This window comes from Rhodnius prolixus, unplaced genomic scaffold (genome assembly GCF_049639745.1).
Source record: "Rhodnius prolixus isolate KJV_2025 unplaced genomic scaffold, Rpr scaffold_1, whole genome shotgun sequence".
Classification (NCBI taxonomy): domain Eukaryota; kingdom Metazoa; phylum Arthropoda; class Insecta; order Hemiptera; family Reduviidae; genus Rhodnius; species Rhodnius prolixus.
The window spans coordinates 28840709-28860744 of NW_027411581.1; the positions used below are offsets into that span (position 1 = coordinate 28840709).

Here is a 20036-nt window from a genome sequence, read left to right on the forward strand (position 1 = left end):
GATTCGAAACTATAATGCCAAACTGTATCCCCCGATTTTGTTATCATTAGGTTTTTTGGATTGCCTCCATATGATAGCAAATTTAAAGACGTAGGTATTTTAAACAAGTACTATTTTTATAAACAAAAATTCATATAGTTTGTATTTACTCCAAATTACAATTTCACACACAACTGCCCTGTAGAAAAAGAAAAAAATATGAATAAGCCTTAACAACCTTTTTTTTTTTATCTACTTAGATAGGAGATTAAACCAGAGAACTCCCACATAAATAAGAAGCTGCATCAATCAAGATTAATTACATTATGTTCGTTAATAGATATAAAATCTGCATTAATTTTTAGACTGAAAAGGTAAAAGAACATTTAATAAAGTTTTCAGTTCCAAATGAAAGATGAGATACACTGAATACGTACGAGGGCTAGCCTTAGGATCCTCCAGATACTCAAGCAGAAATCAAATACTAAATTGCGCATGAGCAAGAGACTAAAAAAACAGTAAGCCTTTAGCGTAATTTTTGAACGTTCATTCAACATTTACAGAATATAAAACTGAAAATGATTTTGATTTTTTTTTTAAACAAATCTGCTTTTGTAGATTAAACTATAGGTACTTGAAAACAAAGTTATATAAGCTTTGTTTGACCTTTTTTTTTGTAAAAATATTGTGCTCAGTCTGAGAGGCCTCTAGGCTCAGTTTGTATCTATAGATAAACCCAAACAATCCTTCATGCAGTGAATGGTTCTTGCCTCTGCTCTAATCTACTCTAATAGTACGTTGGGAGACTTGATTGGCATTCTTCTTAACAATGACCCTCCATCCAGGCTTGTAAATTCTATGTTATAACAAGCTGGCAAATCCTTTTCGAATTATTGTTGGTTGTTAGCAATAATACATTATCTATAATGAAGTAGATCTTCAAATTCAGAAATGTAGGTTCAATTTTTTTTTTTTTTAATTCATTTTATGAACAATAATAATCTGAAAATGAAGTTTTACATTTCTTAGTTTTTTATTTTCTACATTGATTTACTTCTTTCTCTCTTTTTTTTTTTTACTACGAACTGTTCTTGACAGTAAAGATAAATGGTGAGTTTGTAGGAAAAACAAATTTTCCATTGGTTGAACCCTCGTTAAGTTCTGCTATTCCTTACCTTGAACACATTGAAGGCAAATTAGAAAAATAAAAATTCTTTGATGAAAATTTAGTTCGGAAAATATGCAAGTTCGTATTAGAATATTAACATTATTGTTTGTAGGGTAAAGTGCCCAAATTTCGTCCCTGCGCCTAATCACAAGTCCCCCTATTTAAAACAATCGCCGAGTATTGCACACTAATGGCAATTTCAAGAAAGCTACGTACATTGAGGCAGCAGTAATCGTTTGGAAACGTCAACTCGAGGTACAGGTTCATGTCCAGCCGGGTTTTGAACTGTAATATTTTTAGTCATAATAAGTTGTTACATTTGGTAGTGTTTCAAAACGTATTCCAGTCTTTTAAAGGTTCGTTATAATATTGATGTTGCTTAGGGCATGTCACATACTGTCTTTATTTTGAAATTCTTCAACGAAACGCCAGTTCATTCATGTGTTGTTTCTATAGTGGTAGCCATCTTTAAAAACGTAATTGTTCCTAATTCCGTCCCCTTAAGTTGTCTAAATTTCGTCCCCAGAAAACAGTTGATTATTTGCTTTCGATTTAGATGGCAAATGTAAGCAATGGAATTCTAAGGCAATGGTAAAAGCAGTAAAAGCATCCTTTTTATTCTATCCTTAAACCATCTTCTGAAACTGATTCTCTATAAATCCTGCACACAGCTCTTGCCCACTCTTTTTTTTTTTAATGTTTTTTTGAAACTTTCTACTTGGGTACCTTATTTACTAAGACCTTTCTCGAAATTATGAAAAAAGAACAAATAATTGTACTTTTAGATATGTCTTCGGCATCCCTGAGATTTTTACGTGTATATAATTTAAATTTGGCAATAAGTTGACTTGTTCTAGGATTCTGTCGCCGATATAACTTTGGATTGTTCCTACTTCACACTATCACATTCCAAAAGATTTTCGCTCTTCCTTCAATTACTCCTGTTAATCCTTTCCCTGAAGTCAGCCGCCTTCGATGAAATCTTTCTCGTCCCTATCATTTCCGTTTGACCTATCTAACCAATGTCTGTTTGCCTAGCCCTTTGCCTCCTGTTTTGTTATGTCAATTTTTTTTTTAGATTTCTGATGAACTTGTTTGTATATATTTGCTTATTTATATAAAATGTGCTTTTATGTCTCGTATGAAAATTAGTAATACATTAGGGTTATGTGTAAAGAAGTAAGGTATGGTGTGTGTAAGTGAGTAGCAATACACCAACACCTGATACTTTCATGTATATTGTATATTATATACATATATATTATATTATATATAGTTAAAACTCTAGGTGAACATCAAAAGTAGTTGACGCAGATTTATTCCCAACCACCTGTTTAGCAGGAGAGGTCACCCTTGAAGATGTTCGGATTATGTTTGTTACAAATTTCATTTCCATTGCCCAGAACTTGGCTTAATAAATAGTTTACATATAATACAACTAATATTTTTTGAATTATTTATTTTATGTAGTAAAATAGAAGATTGAAGCTTAAACTCTAGGTGTAGGTTATAGGCCGGATAGCTGAACACATGTACGTGATCGATTGTTTGAGGCGGGGGCCGCTAGTGACATTGGCCCCCCGTAAGGTAGGTCATGCTGCGCGTGCTCGACCCGCGCGCCACAATCTGCCGCTGCCGCCTCCGCTCAGATCGCCGTCCTGCTTAGGCTTCCGCACACACAGACTCCCTACGCGCGGTATGTCTGCCTAGAGGAGCATGGACGCGACCACCCAACTAGCGTACGTATTATATTTGCGCTCACCCCAGTAAAATTTACTCCTCGTAGTTTATTGATGTGTGTAGACTTTCTTCCCCAATTGTTTCATTTTTTTTTTAATTAACTTTTTTGTTTATTCATTAATTTTTTTTTTTTTAATACAAATATAATTAAATAAAAAATAAATAACCAGTTTTTATTTATTTCTATGTATCCTGATTATTGTGCGCATCACTGTTGGTAGTTTATGAATTTGTTAATTCTTAATTACTAAATTCTATCTTATACTATGTCAAAAAGTCTTCAAGAACTTACATTTATATTTTACATATATTTGTTTAGGAATGCAGGTCACAGAGATTATTGATTCTGTCTAGATTAATTTATGCAATTCCTTTAAAAAAATAATTTACGTATTGATAAAATAATTAATTGTATTTGTGTAACTTTTTAATTAGAGATTATTTTTCTTATTCATTATTGAAATAAAATTTAAAAGTAAAATTGCATCAGTTGTAATCGTAATTATTTAACTTGATTAAAACAAAATCTGTTACACAAACATACCAATAAAGTTCCTCTAATTATCTTTGGTTATAATTTACGCTCTGGTGCAAGTGCAAATAGTAAAAGAAGAAATGAAATTAAATGAACAACTCAAAACATCCAATTCTTTAGTTAATTCAAATGAAGTAAAGAATTTAGTGAATAAAAAATACAGAGAAGTATTTTTTCCGCCATTGAGTGGATATTGTGGATAATGAATTTTGAATGAAATAAAACTATAAATAAAAGACTTTAAAGAAGAACAACTTGAGAAGAAAATAAAATAAAAAAAGATAAGATAAATAAATAATAGCAATAATTAGTTACAAATTGTATCAAAATAATGGGGACAAAAACAGTGGATATGGCCGCCCTCCTCTTGTACTTTACATTTTACAATAATATTGAAGGCGTCCCGAACATAATTTTGCACAAATACAAAACACCCACGCATAACTAGTAGGGGGTGAGAGTAGTATACGAAGAGGATGTATATGGACCGGGCAACCTTACGGCAGGGCAGCCAGTGGTGTACGTAACCCTAGCCGACCTTTCGCAACAGCAGACCGCTGGGTCCTACTTAGTCTATTTGGGAGGGGCTTAGCTTCAAGTTTTTTTTTCTTGCCATCAAACGCTCCATGTTCTAGAAGCGTTTGTGCAAATTATTATTGAAATATTTTAATTTTTAACAATTTTTATTTAAAACATTAACAACAAAGAACTTACCCACAAGCTTGCTGAGAACATGTTGTAAACAGGTTCTTCCAGACAATACCAGCATACTAGAATCCCTGGCATTAGATACGGATTGGTTACTAGAATTCCATGAATGCCCCAATTAGATAGTAAAGTTATTTATTATGTTAGTACACAAAAATTTATTCAGAGATTTTTAAACTTTCTCCAACTGTTGTAAGAAGTTATGCGATCGTGTTAACAAGTGGATATTGACTTTTACCGATCCTCTGAATAAAAAAGAAGCAAAATATAACAATTTACATTAAATTCAATTACAAAACTGGGATCCATCTAACCGTAAAAGTTTATTCCAAAAGAACCGTCGTACATTTTTGCAAGCTTTAAAAGGCATTTTATTCGAATGATGTACAGATTTTCCCTTATTTTGACTAACCTTCTTTTATTAGTTTGCAAGGATTTGACCTTTTCAAATGCAATATTACTAAATTATTCCCATTCTATTCTATTATTTAAAATCATCCTTTTGCGAGAATGTCGACTGATAAAACTCCTTCGCTAGTCAATAAATAATTGATGAAAAGAAAAAAAATTATTTCTTATCTCAACACTTAAAAATCATAATTAAGTAAATTAAATGAAACACCAAATAGTGAATAGGATGTTTCCTTTATCTTTCCAAAACCTACAAAAAAGAAAGAAAACATATATCTTGAAAGTAGTTTTATAACTAAAGAAAAGTAGGTAATCTGTTTTCGATTAGTTTTGTAACACATTTCTATTTTTTCGCTATTCTCACAACTGAAACTAAAATTCTCGTGGATCTAGACTGAGTTATCGCCGTGTTTCCTGCTGACGTGAACCACTATATGAAACATATATGTAAATATAACGTTTCATTATTAGATTGAAAAAACATGTACTTTTGTCTAAGAATAAATCTTAAAGTAAATAGTAATAATAACATTAAAAATTAAAACTAAAATATTGAATCTATTTAAAATTATTATCGATAAAAAAAATTGAGAATCCACAAATAATAGCAAAATGAAAACAAAAGTCTCCAAATAATACGCCCACACTTGAGGGTGTGTTTTGTTTTGCGAGGTTTCGGCGCATGCTCATTTTCTAAAGGTTAAAGAGCTGAAACAAATATAACTAACCTAGGTATTTTAACTTGCACCGATGACTTTACAAAAAATTAAGAAAAGTAGGAATTTTAATTTGAAGTATATTCTCTTTAAGAAGCATATTCGTTTTGATCTGTAAAAAAATGTCTGTGACAGAACGAAGTTTAAATTAAAAATATATAAAAATCAAAATATTTACTACATTAAACAAATTTGAACATGTAAATCATTGCAGTCAGATGTGTGCTTGTGCTACGCCCGTGGGTTACTTGGGCTACTTTCCACTCATCAAGGACTTTATCCTTGTAGTAGTATGGGTCAGCGATATATTTTAAATTTCAATTGAAATAAGATAATTGCAAAAAAAAACTTTTTACATTTTATTAGTCTAAAATTTAAATAGTGGAGCATCTTATGCTGTCCGAAATGACAGTTTCATGGAAAACATGTCCTCATTTCTCGCAACGTTCTTCAAATCTCCGAAGAAACCCAGATGTTCTAATGATCAAATGCTAAAAGTAAAGTAAAAAAGTAATCGCCTATTTTTTCAGGCGTGGTCCAACTATCAATTAGGTGTTGTGGACGGAGGCGAATAGCAAACATACTTTACTGTAAATATCTTTTATTAACTATTAAATAAAATCCTAAGACCAGGAATCGAACCCAGTACCACAATACATATTAGCGTCGCAGGTCTCGCCTCTAACCGCTCGGCTAACGTGGCGCCTTCAAATGTCAAATATCTTGGTTTATTCAAAAACCCTAAATTTTGGAGAAGGAGAAATCTATCGCAGTGGAAGTACTCTTAGAGGAAACATAAGTAAAGTCATAGTTTCTTCTTTAGACAAACCATAGTTCGAGCTACCTATGAGGTTTCAATTTAAAGAAATTTTATTCTTAGAGAATCTCAAACCATGTATTTGAGAGGGGATAATTAGTCCACAGCAACTGCATTTATCTACTTGGCTCATTATTGGTGTCGGTTGAGATTTCTGTCTAATTGAGATATTTGAAAATCTAGAGATTTGTAAGGAATGTATGTATCCATCCAAATCTTCTTTGAAGGTCGACAATGAAGTTCATTAAGAGGTTTATTGATGCGTCCCTCTAACTCTACAGAATCATGGAAGATAACGCGTTTGAACATCAGTTCCTTCAGGAGTTGACATTTTCGCTTGACTAAAAACATCAGCATAACAACTTACATTTACTAATTTTGACACTGAAAAGTCCTAGAAATTTTCCATTTGTAATTGCCCAGATACTCGTAGATCTTTGCATGTCTCAGATGTAGATGGTCCCTCCGGACTCTGATGACTTCCTTCAGATAATCTTGATATTTTTTTGAAAAAGCTGTATGAAGCGTCCTGACTTGTCAGGTGTTGTCCTCGTCGTATTCTGCTAAGCTCATAAAACAAATTGATTTTAGTTTCCTTGGCCTGATCGTTGTGTTTGCCAAAACATTCAAAAAATTAGTTCGTAATAATTGACTTTATTGTGTAAAACACAATATTTCTTATTAATTAATAAAAAATATTGTAATATTCTTATCTTTCTAATAACTTTATTTTTATTTTGTCCATATTAAAATGATAAGAGCCGTCTGTTAACGAAGGAGGACAGTGGTTTGAAAACGGTTTGTGGGTTAGCTGAGAGATTTGATCTATGATGAGAACATACGGACCGTACAAAGAGCTTTGTATGAAACTCAAAAATAGATTAATCTACAAATAAAAAAATAGAGTAAAAATATATAAGGGTATTAACCAAAATTAAATTTCTATTATCGAAAACTATTGTAAATTATTTTTTTACCATAATCAGTTAGTTCGTGAACTTCAAACTTTTATTATCAGCATGCATAATCAAATTGAAATAAATAAGTCATTAAATAAATAAATTTAAAATGGCAAACCATTTCATTAAACCATTTGGCACCTATTTTAGTTTAAAAATATAAAAAAAAGTTCAGTAACCGTTCAATTTCTTTCAGCTGATTTCAGCAACTTTGGAGTTATCATCAAATTAAATATCAAATAAATACTTTCGCCTTGAAATGAGAAATGCTTTTCACCTTCCATTATTTCTTGGGGTAATGGCGGATAGGTTTGGCCGGTCTTGTGTAGTTCTTACGGAATCTGAAACTTTTTGCGGCATTACCTGACCTTGTGCAGCTATCAAAGAATGGATTTGCGGTGGAGGAAATGCCGGGCACGCGAAAAAGAAAAATGATTAGCAGACGCCCAAAACTAACTTTGCCATTTCGCTAGCTCGGGTTAAGTCGGCCACCATAGTCGAGCGGTTAGAGGCGAGGTTCGCAAAGATGTTTTGCGGTACTGGGATCGATTTATTGGTTAATTTATACATTTGTAGTAAAGTATTGTACAATTGCTAGTCGCCTCTATTCATTACACTTAATTCGGGGGTTGAACATAAAGCCTTCCCCTCAGTAAGAATAGGCAACATAAAGCCTTCCCCTCAGTAAGAATAGGCAACATAAAGCCTTCCCCTCAGTAAGAATAGGCAACATAAAGCCTTACCCTCAGTAAGAATAGGCAACATAAAGCCTTCCCCTCAGTAAGAATAGGCAACATAAAGCCTTCCCCTCAGTAAGAATAGGCATTACTTTATTTACTTTTGTTTTCACTGCAGCAATATCGAGCGGCCATTAGTATAAGCTTGTCCCCATCATAGGCCTTTCAACTTGCATTTTTAGATTGATTAAACATATGTATCGCTTGGGCAAGGCAGTACAGCTCTGTCAGGGAAAAGATGAAACAACATTCCACATTTTGGTTCTGGGTTCGGCCGTCATAATTCCTTTCAGACTACTAATCCATTAAGCAGACAGGACTGCAGAGGCTGCTCTAATCCCACAATAATTGCTCTTAAACGCAGTGGCCAAGCTTGCCTACCCTCGAGTTATCCAAAAATCTATCTACAAAATAGCATTTCTTTCCAAATCGCTTTGAAATTACTTTTCTAGAAAATGATTTAAATGAGTTGAGAGTTGATTGGATGAAATATATCACTATTTAGTGTTTACAAAAAGCTTTTTACGAGAGAATCACAAATAAATGATACAATCTGGTGTGAACACATACTTTGATTCCTTGACGTAATCAAATTTTTGTTTGCCATTGGGGAAAAAGCGGAAATGCTTTGATGTTAACCGTAATAAAAAGCTACCACTAGATGGCTTCCCTATACTGCACTCAAAATCAATATTTACGGGCAAAAAAAAATAGCAAACCAATATCGCATTAGTTATTCGACCATTACAAGCGTGAGTAAGTCAATCTATACTACATTTACAGAAAAAAAAATTACCAGAGAAGAATAAATAAAGTAATGAAGGCGTGGTTCGGTTTAAAGGTGTTCGTCTTAATCTCAACCCTCAATTCATCTCCCGTAAAAGTAGATTTGAAGTCTAAAATTGGAATGTGGATTTTATATTTTTTTTTTCAATCTGCTATAATTTGTTACATGAAGTATTCTAAATTTTAATAAAACATTATTTTCAGTGGTTGTTCGATTTGTTGTCAATGCAAGATCCTTTTACGGGATTCTGGTTACATGTTTTGCTGATAGAAACCCTCTTTAGAATATGGTTTATGAGAAGGTCCTTTCTTTTCTTTTTCCACAGCCGTGACCAAGAAACTGGATTAGAAACTCAAAGGAAATCTAGAATAAATAATAAATAGATAAACTGTAAGAAACAAAAAATAAATTACATAAAAAAAAGAAATAATTTAAAATGGCATGAAATTTTCCGCTAGAATTCGGTAAAAAATTAAATGAATTAAACTGAGTAACGAAAATAAAAAATTAAAAGAAATAACTAGATTTAAACAGGAAAAAGTAGGCAATTAACATTAAACACAATTAATAATCATCATCATTATCATAATAAAAGAAATAATAAAATTTCACAAATCAAAATTATATTCTAGATCGCTATTGATGTTTTTAAATTGCTAGGAATTCACAAAGAATAACTGCAGTAATGTTAATAATTGAATGTATTTATTAGTTCATTTTTGTAAGGCAAGTAGACTAGCATTAATAAATTACTCGGGACCAGACTGGACTATGTAGGATGTTAGCGTATTGGCCTATCAATCGAAAGAAATCTTTCTTCGAAAATAGAAAGCCAAAAAGAAGAAAGATTCTGTCAGATGGCAACGAAATGAAACATGTCCTCTTATTCACTATAATTACAGTGGGCACCCAACTGGCGGGCACCTGGACCATAGGGTTTACAGGTTCAACAACTCTCTTCTCACTTTGAACACCCACCTCACACGACCAGCAAGCACTTCTTACCAACCATATCCGCACTCCCAGCACAGTGGTTCAACTTTTATTAAGTTTATAGTGAAGTGAGATGTCCACCCTGTTCAACAAGCCTATTGAAAATCCGACCGCACAGTTTCGCAATTAAGTCCCTCAAACAGTAGCCGATAAATAACGCGCTAATGTGCTAATATTAAGCAAGAAGCCATCCTACTAGATAAGATAATAAAGTATAATTTTGGAGTGTGTGCATTTATCCAAGTGGAGAAATACTGAATAAGTTTTGGTGAGCTATGGATTGATCACACATTTAAGGCCTATTTATTTCAGGCGGCTTGGTGCCGCTACTACCGATCGGGTGACGTAGATAGCTCACATTATTTTACTGTACATTTCTTCTTATTACTCCATTAAATCAAATCCAAGGCCAAGTCTGGGAATCGAACCACTCGGCTACCGTGATGCCTAAAGTGTACATTTTTATTAATACTTCCAGAGGCAGATCATCGATATGATTTTTTAGCAAAAGAAAAGTGGAGGATATGGATGAAATTGCTTTTTAAATAATAGCTTCCTTACAAATATAATACAATGTTTTGACCGATTCATTTTATTGCTTTCACATTTAAAAAACTTTTTCAAAAAAAATTATTTTAGTGATTTCTTAGTTGACAGTTTATAAATTTAATTGTATTATCAGTAAATATTACCGATTTACTTTTAAATAATTATTTCGGGCAAATTGCTTTATCTTGAGCGAATTTCGCCGGCAAAGCTTTGTCAACCTCTCATACGAGGGTCGTTTGAAAAGTCCGTGCAAAGTCAGAGAGATAGCACCACTGGCGCGTATCGAGGTTATGTTTAGTTAGTAGCATCTCTTGGAAGAACACACTCCAAGTTTCAGCCAGATCGGTCTATTTCTTTGTGTTTGGCATTCGTTTGAATCGAGGAAGTCGAGTGATTTTCAAAAAATGGACGAAAAAGAATTTCGTGTGTTGATTAAACACTACTTTATGAAACGCAAAACGCCTCAGGAGACTAAAGAGAAGCTTGATAAACATTATGGTGACTCTGCACCTTCGATTAGAACAGTTTATAAGCGGTTTCAAAATTTTCGGAGTGGCCATATGGGCACAAGTGACGCTGAACGTTCTGGACGCCCTGTTGAGGTTACTACTCCAGAAATCATTGATAAAATCCATGATATGGTGATGGATGACAGGAGAGTGAAGGTGCGTGAGATTGCTAGTGCTGTGGGCATCTCGAATGAACGGGTACATAATATTTTGCATCAACATTTGGACATGACAAAGCAATCCGCAAGATGGGTGCCGCGATTGCTCACGCTTGACCAAAAACGAAATCGTGTGAAGTGTTGCAAGGACGGTTTGCAGCTGTTCCAGAAAAATCCGCAGGACTTTAAGCGTCGTTTCGTCGCTGTGGATGAAACATGGATACATAACTACACTCCTGAGACCAAAGAACAATCTAAACAATGGGTTACCAAGGGGGAATCTGCGCCAAAAAAGGCGAAGACCGTTCCTTCGGCCGGAAAGATTATGGCGACTGTCTTTTGGGATTCGCAAGGAATAATCCACATCGACTATCTGGAAAAGGGTAAAACTATTACAGGTGCATATTATTCATCGTTATTGGACCGTTTGAAAACCGAGCTGCAAGAAAAACGCCCACGATTGGCCCACAAAAAAGTCCTTTTCCATCACGACAACGCACCAGCTCACACCTCAGCAGTTGTGGTCGCAAAATAATGGAAATAGGGTTCCAACTCGTTTCACATCCCCCCTATTCTCCAGACTTGGCTCCCTCGGACTACTATTTGTTCCCCAATATGAAGAAATGGCTGGCGGGAAAAAGATTTTATTCAAACGAGGAGGTGATTGCAGAAACGAATGGCTATTTTTCAGACTTGGACAAATCCTATTATTCGGAAGGGATCAACAAACTAGAGTAGCGTTGGACGAGGTGTATAAGCCTAAAAGGAGACTATGTTGAAAAATAAAAAAGGTTTACCCCAAAAAATTAAGTAGTTTTTATTTTTGCACGGACTTTTCAAACGACCCTCGTAATAGTTAATTTTTCTAGAAATGTAAACTTTGGCCAATTGAAATTGCAAACAAATATGCCAGCAAAATAAGTGGCATAACGCAGGTAACTCCTAGTCAGAAAAACCTTTTATAGGACGCGTTGTGAGAAGGAAAAATTGAGATGTATTTTCTAATTGTAAATTTTCAAACTGTAAACAATCAATCTGACAATATTTAAAGGTTACATGGAAATATATAGGACCACTTTTGATGCTTTGGTTTGAACTATCTAAACCTTTCGGCCATTTTATTTTTATTTTTTTTAGGCTAAACAATCAGCAATAAGAGAAAGGGAAAAGAACTAATCATTTGAGATTGCAATGTTATCCAGGGTAACTAATTTTAAAGGTACTGAAAAATAAACTGCATTTTACCACCACTGGATAACAGGTACGCGAACATAAAATATTCATTCTCTAGTTTATGTGGGCTACAAGTGTAATGTACATGTTTAAGTAATCCTGGTCATTATAATTGATCATTAAATTAAATTACAGCTTTACATAATAACGTTCTGCTTAAAAAAAAACACGGTAATAGGTGATATTCGAGTAAAAGTTTCATAAAAGCGTTTCCTTATTAATAAAAACTGGAACTATTTAAAATAATATTTTCTTGTCGTTTATTATTATTATACATTTGACGGTTAATGCTTAAAGCGAACCATATTTCATGTTTTCCTTTTGTACTTTGACTTTAATACAATGTATTAGTCACTTTGAAGGAAAGTTAGTTCCCTTTATTCTAAGACTGCTTCTTTTTTTAAATCGTCTGTTACATTGTCAAGACTTTGTGCAACTTTCTCCATACATCCCTGTCCTAAAACAGCGCTTTTTGCTTGCCTTTGCCTTTGTCTTGAAAAACCTTACCTTCTTAGCTACTTTCCATCTTCTCCAAAAAAAACTTCTCCTTTCTCTCTCTCCAAGTCAGCAGCTTCTTTTGTTTTGGCTATCTAACGCCATTCCACAAATTCTTCTTAAACAATTTAATTGTGAACCTGCAAATTTATAAACTAGGCAAGAACTCACCTGAAAATCCTTAGTTAACAGCATTTTGCAAAGGTTCTGTGGGTTGTTTCGTCAGTTTGGCTCATAATTCTCATTAATTCTAGAAAGCTTAATTGGAGTCTCAATTCAACATATTTCACTACTGCACTATCATGTGTAGAAACGTTTGCAAAATTTCCTTGATTAATTTAAAATAGGATTTTTTTATCACTTTCATTGGATCTCTCTACATTACTGGTTAAAAGCCGATGCCAATTGCATCTCTTCGCTCTTATTATTATTATTTTTTTTTATTTATTTCTTTATTTTTTTTAATGATTTAAGGCGCATCAACATCTAAGGTTATTGGCGCCCGGAGCTTTTTTCAGTGCGCTGCCGGCCTACGGACAGTGTTCTCTCGTTACAGACAGCACTGTCCATCACCGGGCAGTGAGCTGTAAGAAGCTCCTAGGAAAAGAAAATCAGCAGAATTCGAACCCGGGACCTCCGTGTGGGAGTCCAGTATGCCAACCGCATAGCTAATCCCTTCCCTCGCTCTTATTAATATTAGTATTTTAAGACTAGTCAACAAAACAGATAATTGGAGTCCGCAGTCTTTTTCAATGCACCGCCGGCCTTCAGGAAGGCAGTACTGTTCAACACTGGATAGTGAGTTGCAAGATGATAGTCTAAGGACAGGCAGCTTGATTCTGACCCCTGATTTCTGCGTGGGAGGCTAGCACGCTGTCCACTTAGCCTAATATCTTCTTCTCTTCTAGTTAGCTGTATGATAAGTCCCTTCCTACTGCATCTTTGTGTATAGTTCATCTTCAATATGCTTCATGTTGACAGAAGGTAACTCCTCTAAAACTCCAGTTGGTGGACTTGACTGCTGCTAAGATAAAAATTCCAGATAGTATCATTTTTCACATTTGTTTTCACTTAAAACAGTAGTTAACAAAAAAAAAATAAAAAAATTTCTTTGTGGAGTGTAACAATAAATTGTTGAATCAGTCTCTAATGATGGATGTAAATCCGAAACCAGTCAGGATTAAAATCAACGGTACTATCGAGCACTGAGTACCTAACCACATTTTCAAAGGTTAATAAAATTTTATTACAACAATTTTTAAGAAGAAGAACTTTGAAGTTAATGAAACCACCTGAACCAAAAATATTTTGTCCTTTAATTAAAAAGCTTCCTGGATGTTTAATAATTTGCAGAGTAAAGTAGAAGTTTTCTTTCATATAAAATGAAAATCAAGTAGCTCTTGTCCGCTAATGAATTTCGCCAGAATATTTTATAGTATAATTGTATTATCCGCCACAAACTGTGCTTAACTCAATGATGACGGCTGTATTTACTCAATTAAAATGATGTCCAGAATTGCTTTCCCTTCAAAAAGTTTATAAGTAAAATGAAGAAGTTTAATGAAATAACAATATTTTCCTTTCAAACTGACAAAAGAGATAGAAAAAAAGAGCAAATTAATTTATCATTTAATTAGCATTAAGCATTTATAAGACCGGATAAAACCGGTTATAAGGGAATCCTTAGTCCAAATCATGCAAGCAGAGAACACCACCTATTTAGGTATAGATATATCCCATTTATTCTCTCTAATTTTTGTATTCGACATAAAATTATTTGATTTTCAGGCAGAGTGAATACACAAACTTCTCGAACGTGATTCCTTAGTGTTATTAATTATTATATTTACAAATTAAATTTGAAGTTCAAAGTAGTAGTAGATCGAACATATCCTGGCGGAATTGATTCTAATGAGGTTTGATTGGGAGCTGGGGTTAAACTTCCTTCTAAGCTGCATTTCCAGTGAAATGACGATGCCAAACAACTATAAAATATTAAGAGATTAAAATATTGCTAAACTCTGTGTACGGAGAAATTGGCATAACAGGCGAATTCTTTGAAGACGAATTTCAGTAAACGATCTGGTGATTTCTTGAAGTATGTTTTACCAGCCTCATATTTAGAAGCTTTAACATTTGTTTATTTGATTCCCTTATAACCTCATATTTGTCAGGGAATCGTATAATGAGCTACAGTAGCCTAATAAGGCAAAATATTTATTTGTGGTGTCAGATAGTTTCCAAGCACAAGATGAGATTCATGTTTAATGGTTCATCAGTCCTCAAATGAACAGCCAATCAGCGATTTTCAGCTGATTGTCTAAACAATGCGAGAAGTTATCCTCTCTGTGTCAAGCAGTAACAAACAGTAACAAGCAGTTAAAGTTTGTCAGTAAGTCGATAAAATTATTACTATTGATTCAAATTTTTAATCAAACTTGATCTCAAACAAATTCTCTTCACCTTAAGTAATAAGTTTAAACTTATTTGTTCCGCCGGTAACCGGTAACCGATCTCTTCGGTTCGAGAGCTACAGATTCTCCACGCTTGAATCTAGTGTCCGATTTAAATTTTAATAAGATAATCCCATCTTTTTATATTTTTCACTCTCAAAGACATTACTGAGGTTAGAAAGTACAATTTAGTTTTGTTTCTTCACTTTCCAACTTTAGAAAGTTTTGGGCAATGCTGGCATTCAGATAGTGTATCATCAAGAGTGAACGAAAATGCCATTTTAATATATAAATTATGCACTTTTTAGCAATTTTTTTTTCGGCGAAAATTGTTTTAATGAAATTTGATTGTCTAAATTACGGTGAAAATTGTGTCACCCTTCGTACTAGATTTCATCTTCATAAATATTTTTTAAAATATTAAATTTGTTTTTGCTTCCACTGCTCTCTTTGTGAAGCGTGAAAATTTGAAGTATTTTTAGCAAATAGAAAAAAAAACAGATGAAATAAAATACCCTTTGTAGAATTACACTGCCAAGTTTACTTCTCTATCAGATTAATTTCACACTGTTGGTAATTTCTCTTTGAGGTTTTATTAAAGGGTACTATATCCTAAGGACGGGTTGCAACAATGGCTCTGAAGCGATCCAAAGATTTCCCAGCCTCTGATGACACAATTTTAACTTGGCAACAATTCAAATATACTTTTTCAAATGGCCATTTCCAACCTTTTTGTTCATGTTATTTACAATTAAGACCAGGTCGTTCATTGTACGAGTATACTCATAGAGTTTGGCAGAGTTGCTCAAGATAAATTCTTCATGAAATGCATTCCTATAGTTCTCCTGACTTTGGCTCTAATTTTAAGTTTTTAGTGAAAGCATTTGATCTATTAACTCGCATTCTTGAAGGCCTGCGACTTTTATATCATAAATACAATGGGGCGGCAGAAACAGGTATTGGTACGAATGCCTCAATAGACAAGAATGTTGAAGGTGGAGTTCTAAGAATACTTGCAAAGGATAATCTCCTTTTTGGTACATTAACATGGCAAGAGATGATTAACTAGGATCAAATCATCATAGACACTTTTGGAAACAATATTCACATCTCCAAGTGATGTGCACGCGATTGCTAGAAACACATAAAACATCATGTTGCTGATGGCTAAATAATTAAATCCTACCGGAGATAAAAATCGCCATTTTATTTACATTTATATTATTTGAACTTATGGGCAATAAATTAAATAATAATTTGAACGAACTTTTAGAGTTCTAATAAATTTTTAACTCATCAGTTTGTAACATTTGTAAGTTGCACAATAACCAAGTTTTATATTTTGCTGATATAGAATTCTCTTATCTCACTGTTTTCAACCTGAGAGAATGTAATATTTTTAATGCTTTGTAGTACCATGTGTCTTGTCTGTATATGAAGAAGATAAACCTATTAATAAAAGACATTTTATAAAGAATGACGGGCGGTTAAATTAGGAAAAAGTATTTTATTGGGTCATTTATTTTATGGCCTGGTGGGAGCAATATAAAAGTAGAAAGTTGGCGAAGGGCCGACATCATTGCTGTACCGCCACTACCTTTGTCTCATCTACTTAGTTTTGACATTTATCATGACATAAGCATACCTATGCTCAAACTTACAAACTCTTCATGTTATGCAATTTATGTATTATAAATTAAGTAAATCGGATTAGTATCACCAAAGGCGTAGAGTTATTATTTTTTATAATTATTATTATTTATTTGGAGCGAAGGGTGGTTTTAAGACTTCATTTTGAATTATTCTTTCGTTTAAGATAAAACTTAACTAGTTTCTAAATACAATTTTTCCTGACAACCTCTACAAATAATTTAGGCATTAAGTAATAAAACTAATAATTAAATAATTATTGTATTTTTATGAATTTGAGGTTCTTGGACGGCTCCAAGGCAGAAGTAGGGGTGAAAAAGAGGGTATACGGCCGCTAATCCGGGGATTAATTTATCGACAAGCTTAGGAAAAAGTGGCAGTCTTTTAGACAGGGCTAGTTGCGATACATTTGTTCACAGAAATTATTATTTCTAGCGGCACTAAGAGGCTAACTAGTTTACGCAGTTGATTCAAGGAAATGTGAGACTTCATGCGTGGACATTCTGACTAAAGGTACGTATTTTCAGAGTGTATTCAGTGTCTGGCATACACAGAGCGTAATGAAAAGGGCAGCTGCCTGGCTCAGGAGCGTTTCCATAGTATCCTCAAGGAATTGAGCCATTTAGAGCATTGGAAATTGCCACAGCAGTGCAACCAACGTAGCGTGAACTCGCGAATTTAGTAAAATTAATAAGTGAGAACAGATTAGAGGTAGCGAGCAAGTTCAATATTAGCCACTCGCTGCGACCTTATTGCTGGGAAGGCCATTAGAACGAGCGTAGGCTTTTTGTCGGGCCATTGCAACATAGTTAACATAAGCATAAGGGACTTTGTTGGTTGGACCAGAAGACGAAGACCTCCAAACATTTAGTATTTTTTTTTTAGTGTGAATTGCGAGCATTCAGTACTTTGAAGAAGAGAAAATCGTGCCTCCAAGCACGCAGGAAACCCAGGAAACCCCTTCAGAACCATAAATCTAATCAGCCAGAACTAGTGGTGCTCCAACGGAGTGTCACATCAGATCGCTTACTCTTAGGCTGATTAGCCAACCTCAAAAAACTGTAATCTAATCTATTTTTTATATTAGAGAATTACGTTTATAATGTAGCAACAGTTAGATCCATCTTTTTGTGCAGAATATCGGAGAATTAAACCATTTAATCTGCTCTCAGAGGTAGATAATGCTAAATAAAATATAACAACTTTTTTAAGTATTCCATTAGGAAAGTTAATTTTTTTACTTTAACTTGCCATACCACGAGAACAAGTTGAAATCGAGCTTTCATTTTCGATTTCACGTATTATCAGGATATGTTCGTTTAAGCTTCTCTCAGTACGAGAAAGTGGTTTAAATTGATCTATCTGATATCTACGTTAAGTTTAACGCTAAGTTTCTACTCGTATTTCGCTCTGGTGCGCTCCAGACATTCTATTATTTTAATGTTTTTTAAAATGTTCTCTAAAACAGATCCTACGATGTTCTTTAAGCTTGGTGTATGAATTTTGTAAATGCAGATCTACAATATTTTTTCAATTATTTTCCCATGAAAAGTTAATTAAGAGCGATTCTGAGGGAAGAGTGGTTAAGCTCTTCTTTGCAGTGCCTTCTTAAATATATTGGACAGGCTTGCCACCTTTATAATCATAATAAGAATCAAATTTAGAACTAAATACCTGAATTTGAAGAAAATTCCCCAACCAGAAGTCGAAACATCAGATTCTTCACTTGCTCGCGAATAGTTTCAGGCTGTTGTGTACACTTCATACATAGATTTAAAACTTTTACATTTATAATTTTTGTATTACACCCGAATTGTGGCATTTCACAAGTACGGAACTGATTGGCTTCCAGTGAGATGTACAGTTTTTCAAGCAGTTTAATGTTTGGTAAGAATATTTTAACTAAAAATTAGGAGTTTAATTAGAAATTTAACTTTGAGAATAATGAGAGGTCCTTGTCAGTCTTCGCCGCAGATTATTTTAGTACGGAGGTATCAATGCTCTTGCAATATTATAGAGATTAACGAGTTGTTCCTCTAGAAACAAGCTAGATACTAGCTCGCTTAGATTTTCTCTGAAAGCGAATTGAAGAGAAGTCAATGTAAGTGAAAATTAACAAATTGAACCACTAGCAACAAATCTAGTAAATATTTGTTAGGAAGGTATTGTTTTTTGTTCGTGCTCACTTATAAAACCACCAAGCCCAATATACTCAAACAATGAAAATAAAAGCAACAGGCTTTTGTTCAAAATTTCACACAAAATAAAAGCAACCACTTAATTGGCATGGAGTATTCGGTCTGCCTGGGTTTGGCAAAAAATTAAATTAACTACATGTTTTAATTTGAAAAGACAAAAACAAACTAAAAAGGTATTTAGACAACAAAGAAACCACTTTTTAAAACAAATACTAAAAATTCAACACAATTGAACAGCTGCAAGTAAAAAGTAAAATAATATGTATTTATTCGGTAAAATTAGATGTTTTATTTCGTAATAATAAGAATTTTAGTTTTCCTGCAATCATTAAATGATAAGTTAAATAAGAGTATTATACTAAATTTAGCGAAGGAAGTTCGAATTCTAAATCACTGTTTTGTGATTTTTTTTAGCTTAATTTTTAAGTATTCATTTTTTCATTAATCATAAACATTAACCAAATATTTTAAATCTAATAAAGTATTAGTAGATAAAATTTCAATTATAAATTGTAATATTTTTAAATATCGAATGAAATTTTAGACACCCTCCCTGTTGGGAGAGAAATCTGACGTAGCAATCTAAAATTGCAATAACGATGAACATTCATATATGAAAACATGTTTCAAAAATTAAATCCATTGCAGAAAACTAATAGATTGTGGAAGCAATAACAGCAAATTAGTTCTTCAAGATTCTGAAATCTTGGTTCTTTGCAAACCTTCGAACTACCAGAGGTTTTCCTTTAAAAGGTTCTTTAAGCTTATTAATTATTTTCCAGTTCTTATAGAAGCCTCTTGTCACGCTGTATTAGGACAATTAAATAATTAAATTTCGGTATGGACTTATTCTTGTCAGAGTAGTAAAAGTGAAAAGATTTTCCACTTCTTCGTCTTACTTTAAACTTATGGTCCTGGAAGGACTTTGGCCATTCCATTCCATCATTCTTCCATTCCTATTCCCATTCTTTTCAGATCTTCCCATAAGTCATCTATCGTCTTCAAGGTGGAATCAACTACGTTTTCTGTTTTCTGTTTTGTTCCATCTCCATCCTCTCCATGTGTCATAGCCACCTAAATCTACCTTTTTTATAGAAATTTTACATTAAAAACAGAATACAATATCAAAACTATCAAAATAAAAATAAAATATCAAATATCAAAAAATAAAAATATCAAACTATTAAAAAACTGTACACTTATAATTTAAATTAGATTGTGAAAGAAGTCAAGTGACTCCG

At 33.5% G+C, this 20036-nt stretch overlaps 2 protein-coding genes across 4 annotated transcripts in view; one reads left to right on the plus strand and one right to left on the minus strand.

Moving 5' to 3' along the window:
• LOC141458452 (uncharacterized) overlaps positions 1 to 19030 on the minus strand; it is a 42893-nt gene extending 23863 nt beyond the window's left edge. For 2 of the 3 annotated variants that reach the window (XM_074136436.1, XM_074136452.1), the window contains exon 1: positions 18272 to 19030. In XM_074136436.1, coding sequence (XP_073992537.1) covers positions 18272 to 18419 — 148 coding nt within the window. In that variant the 5' untranslated portion in view covers positions 18420 to 19030. Of the gene's footprint in view, positions 1 to 6441; positions 6638 to 18271 lie in introns of all 3 variants that reach the window. The other variant, XM_074136445.1, reaches the window with a different exon arrangement.
• Positions 2404 to 20036, plus strand: part of LOC141458484 (neuropeptide SIFamide receptor-like) — a 146786-nt gene continuing 129153 nt past the window's right edge. The window contains exon 1 of the mRNA XM_074136511.1: positions 2404 to 2886. Coding sequence (XP_073992612.1) covers positions 2864 to 2886 — 23 coding nt within the window. The 5' untranslated portion in view covers positions 2404 to 2863. The remainder of the gene's footprint in view (positions 2887 to 20036) is intronic.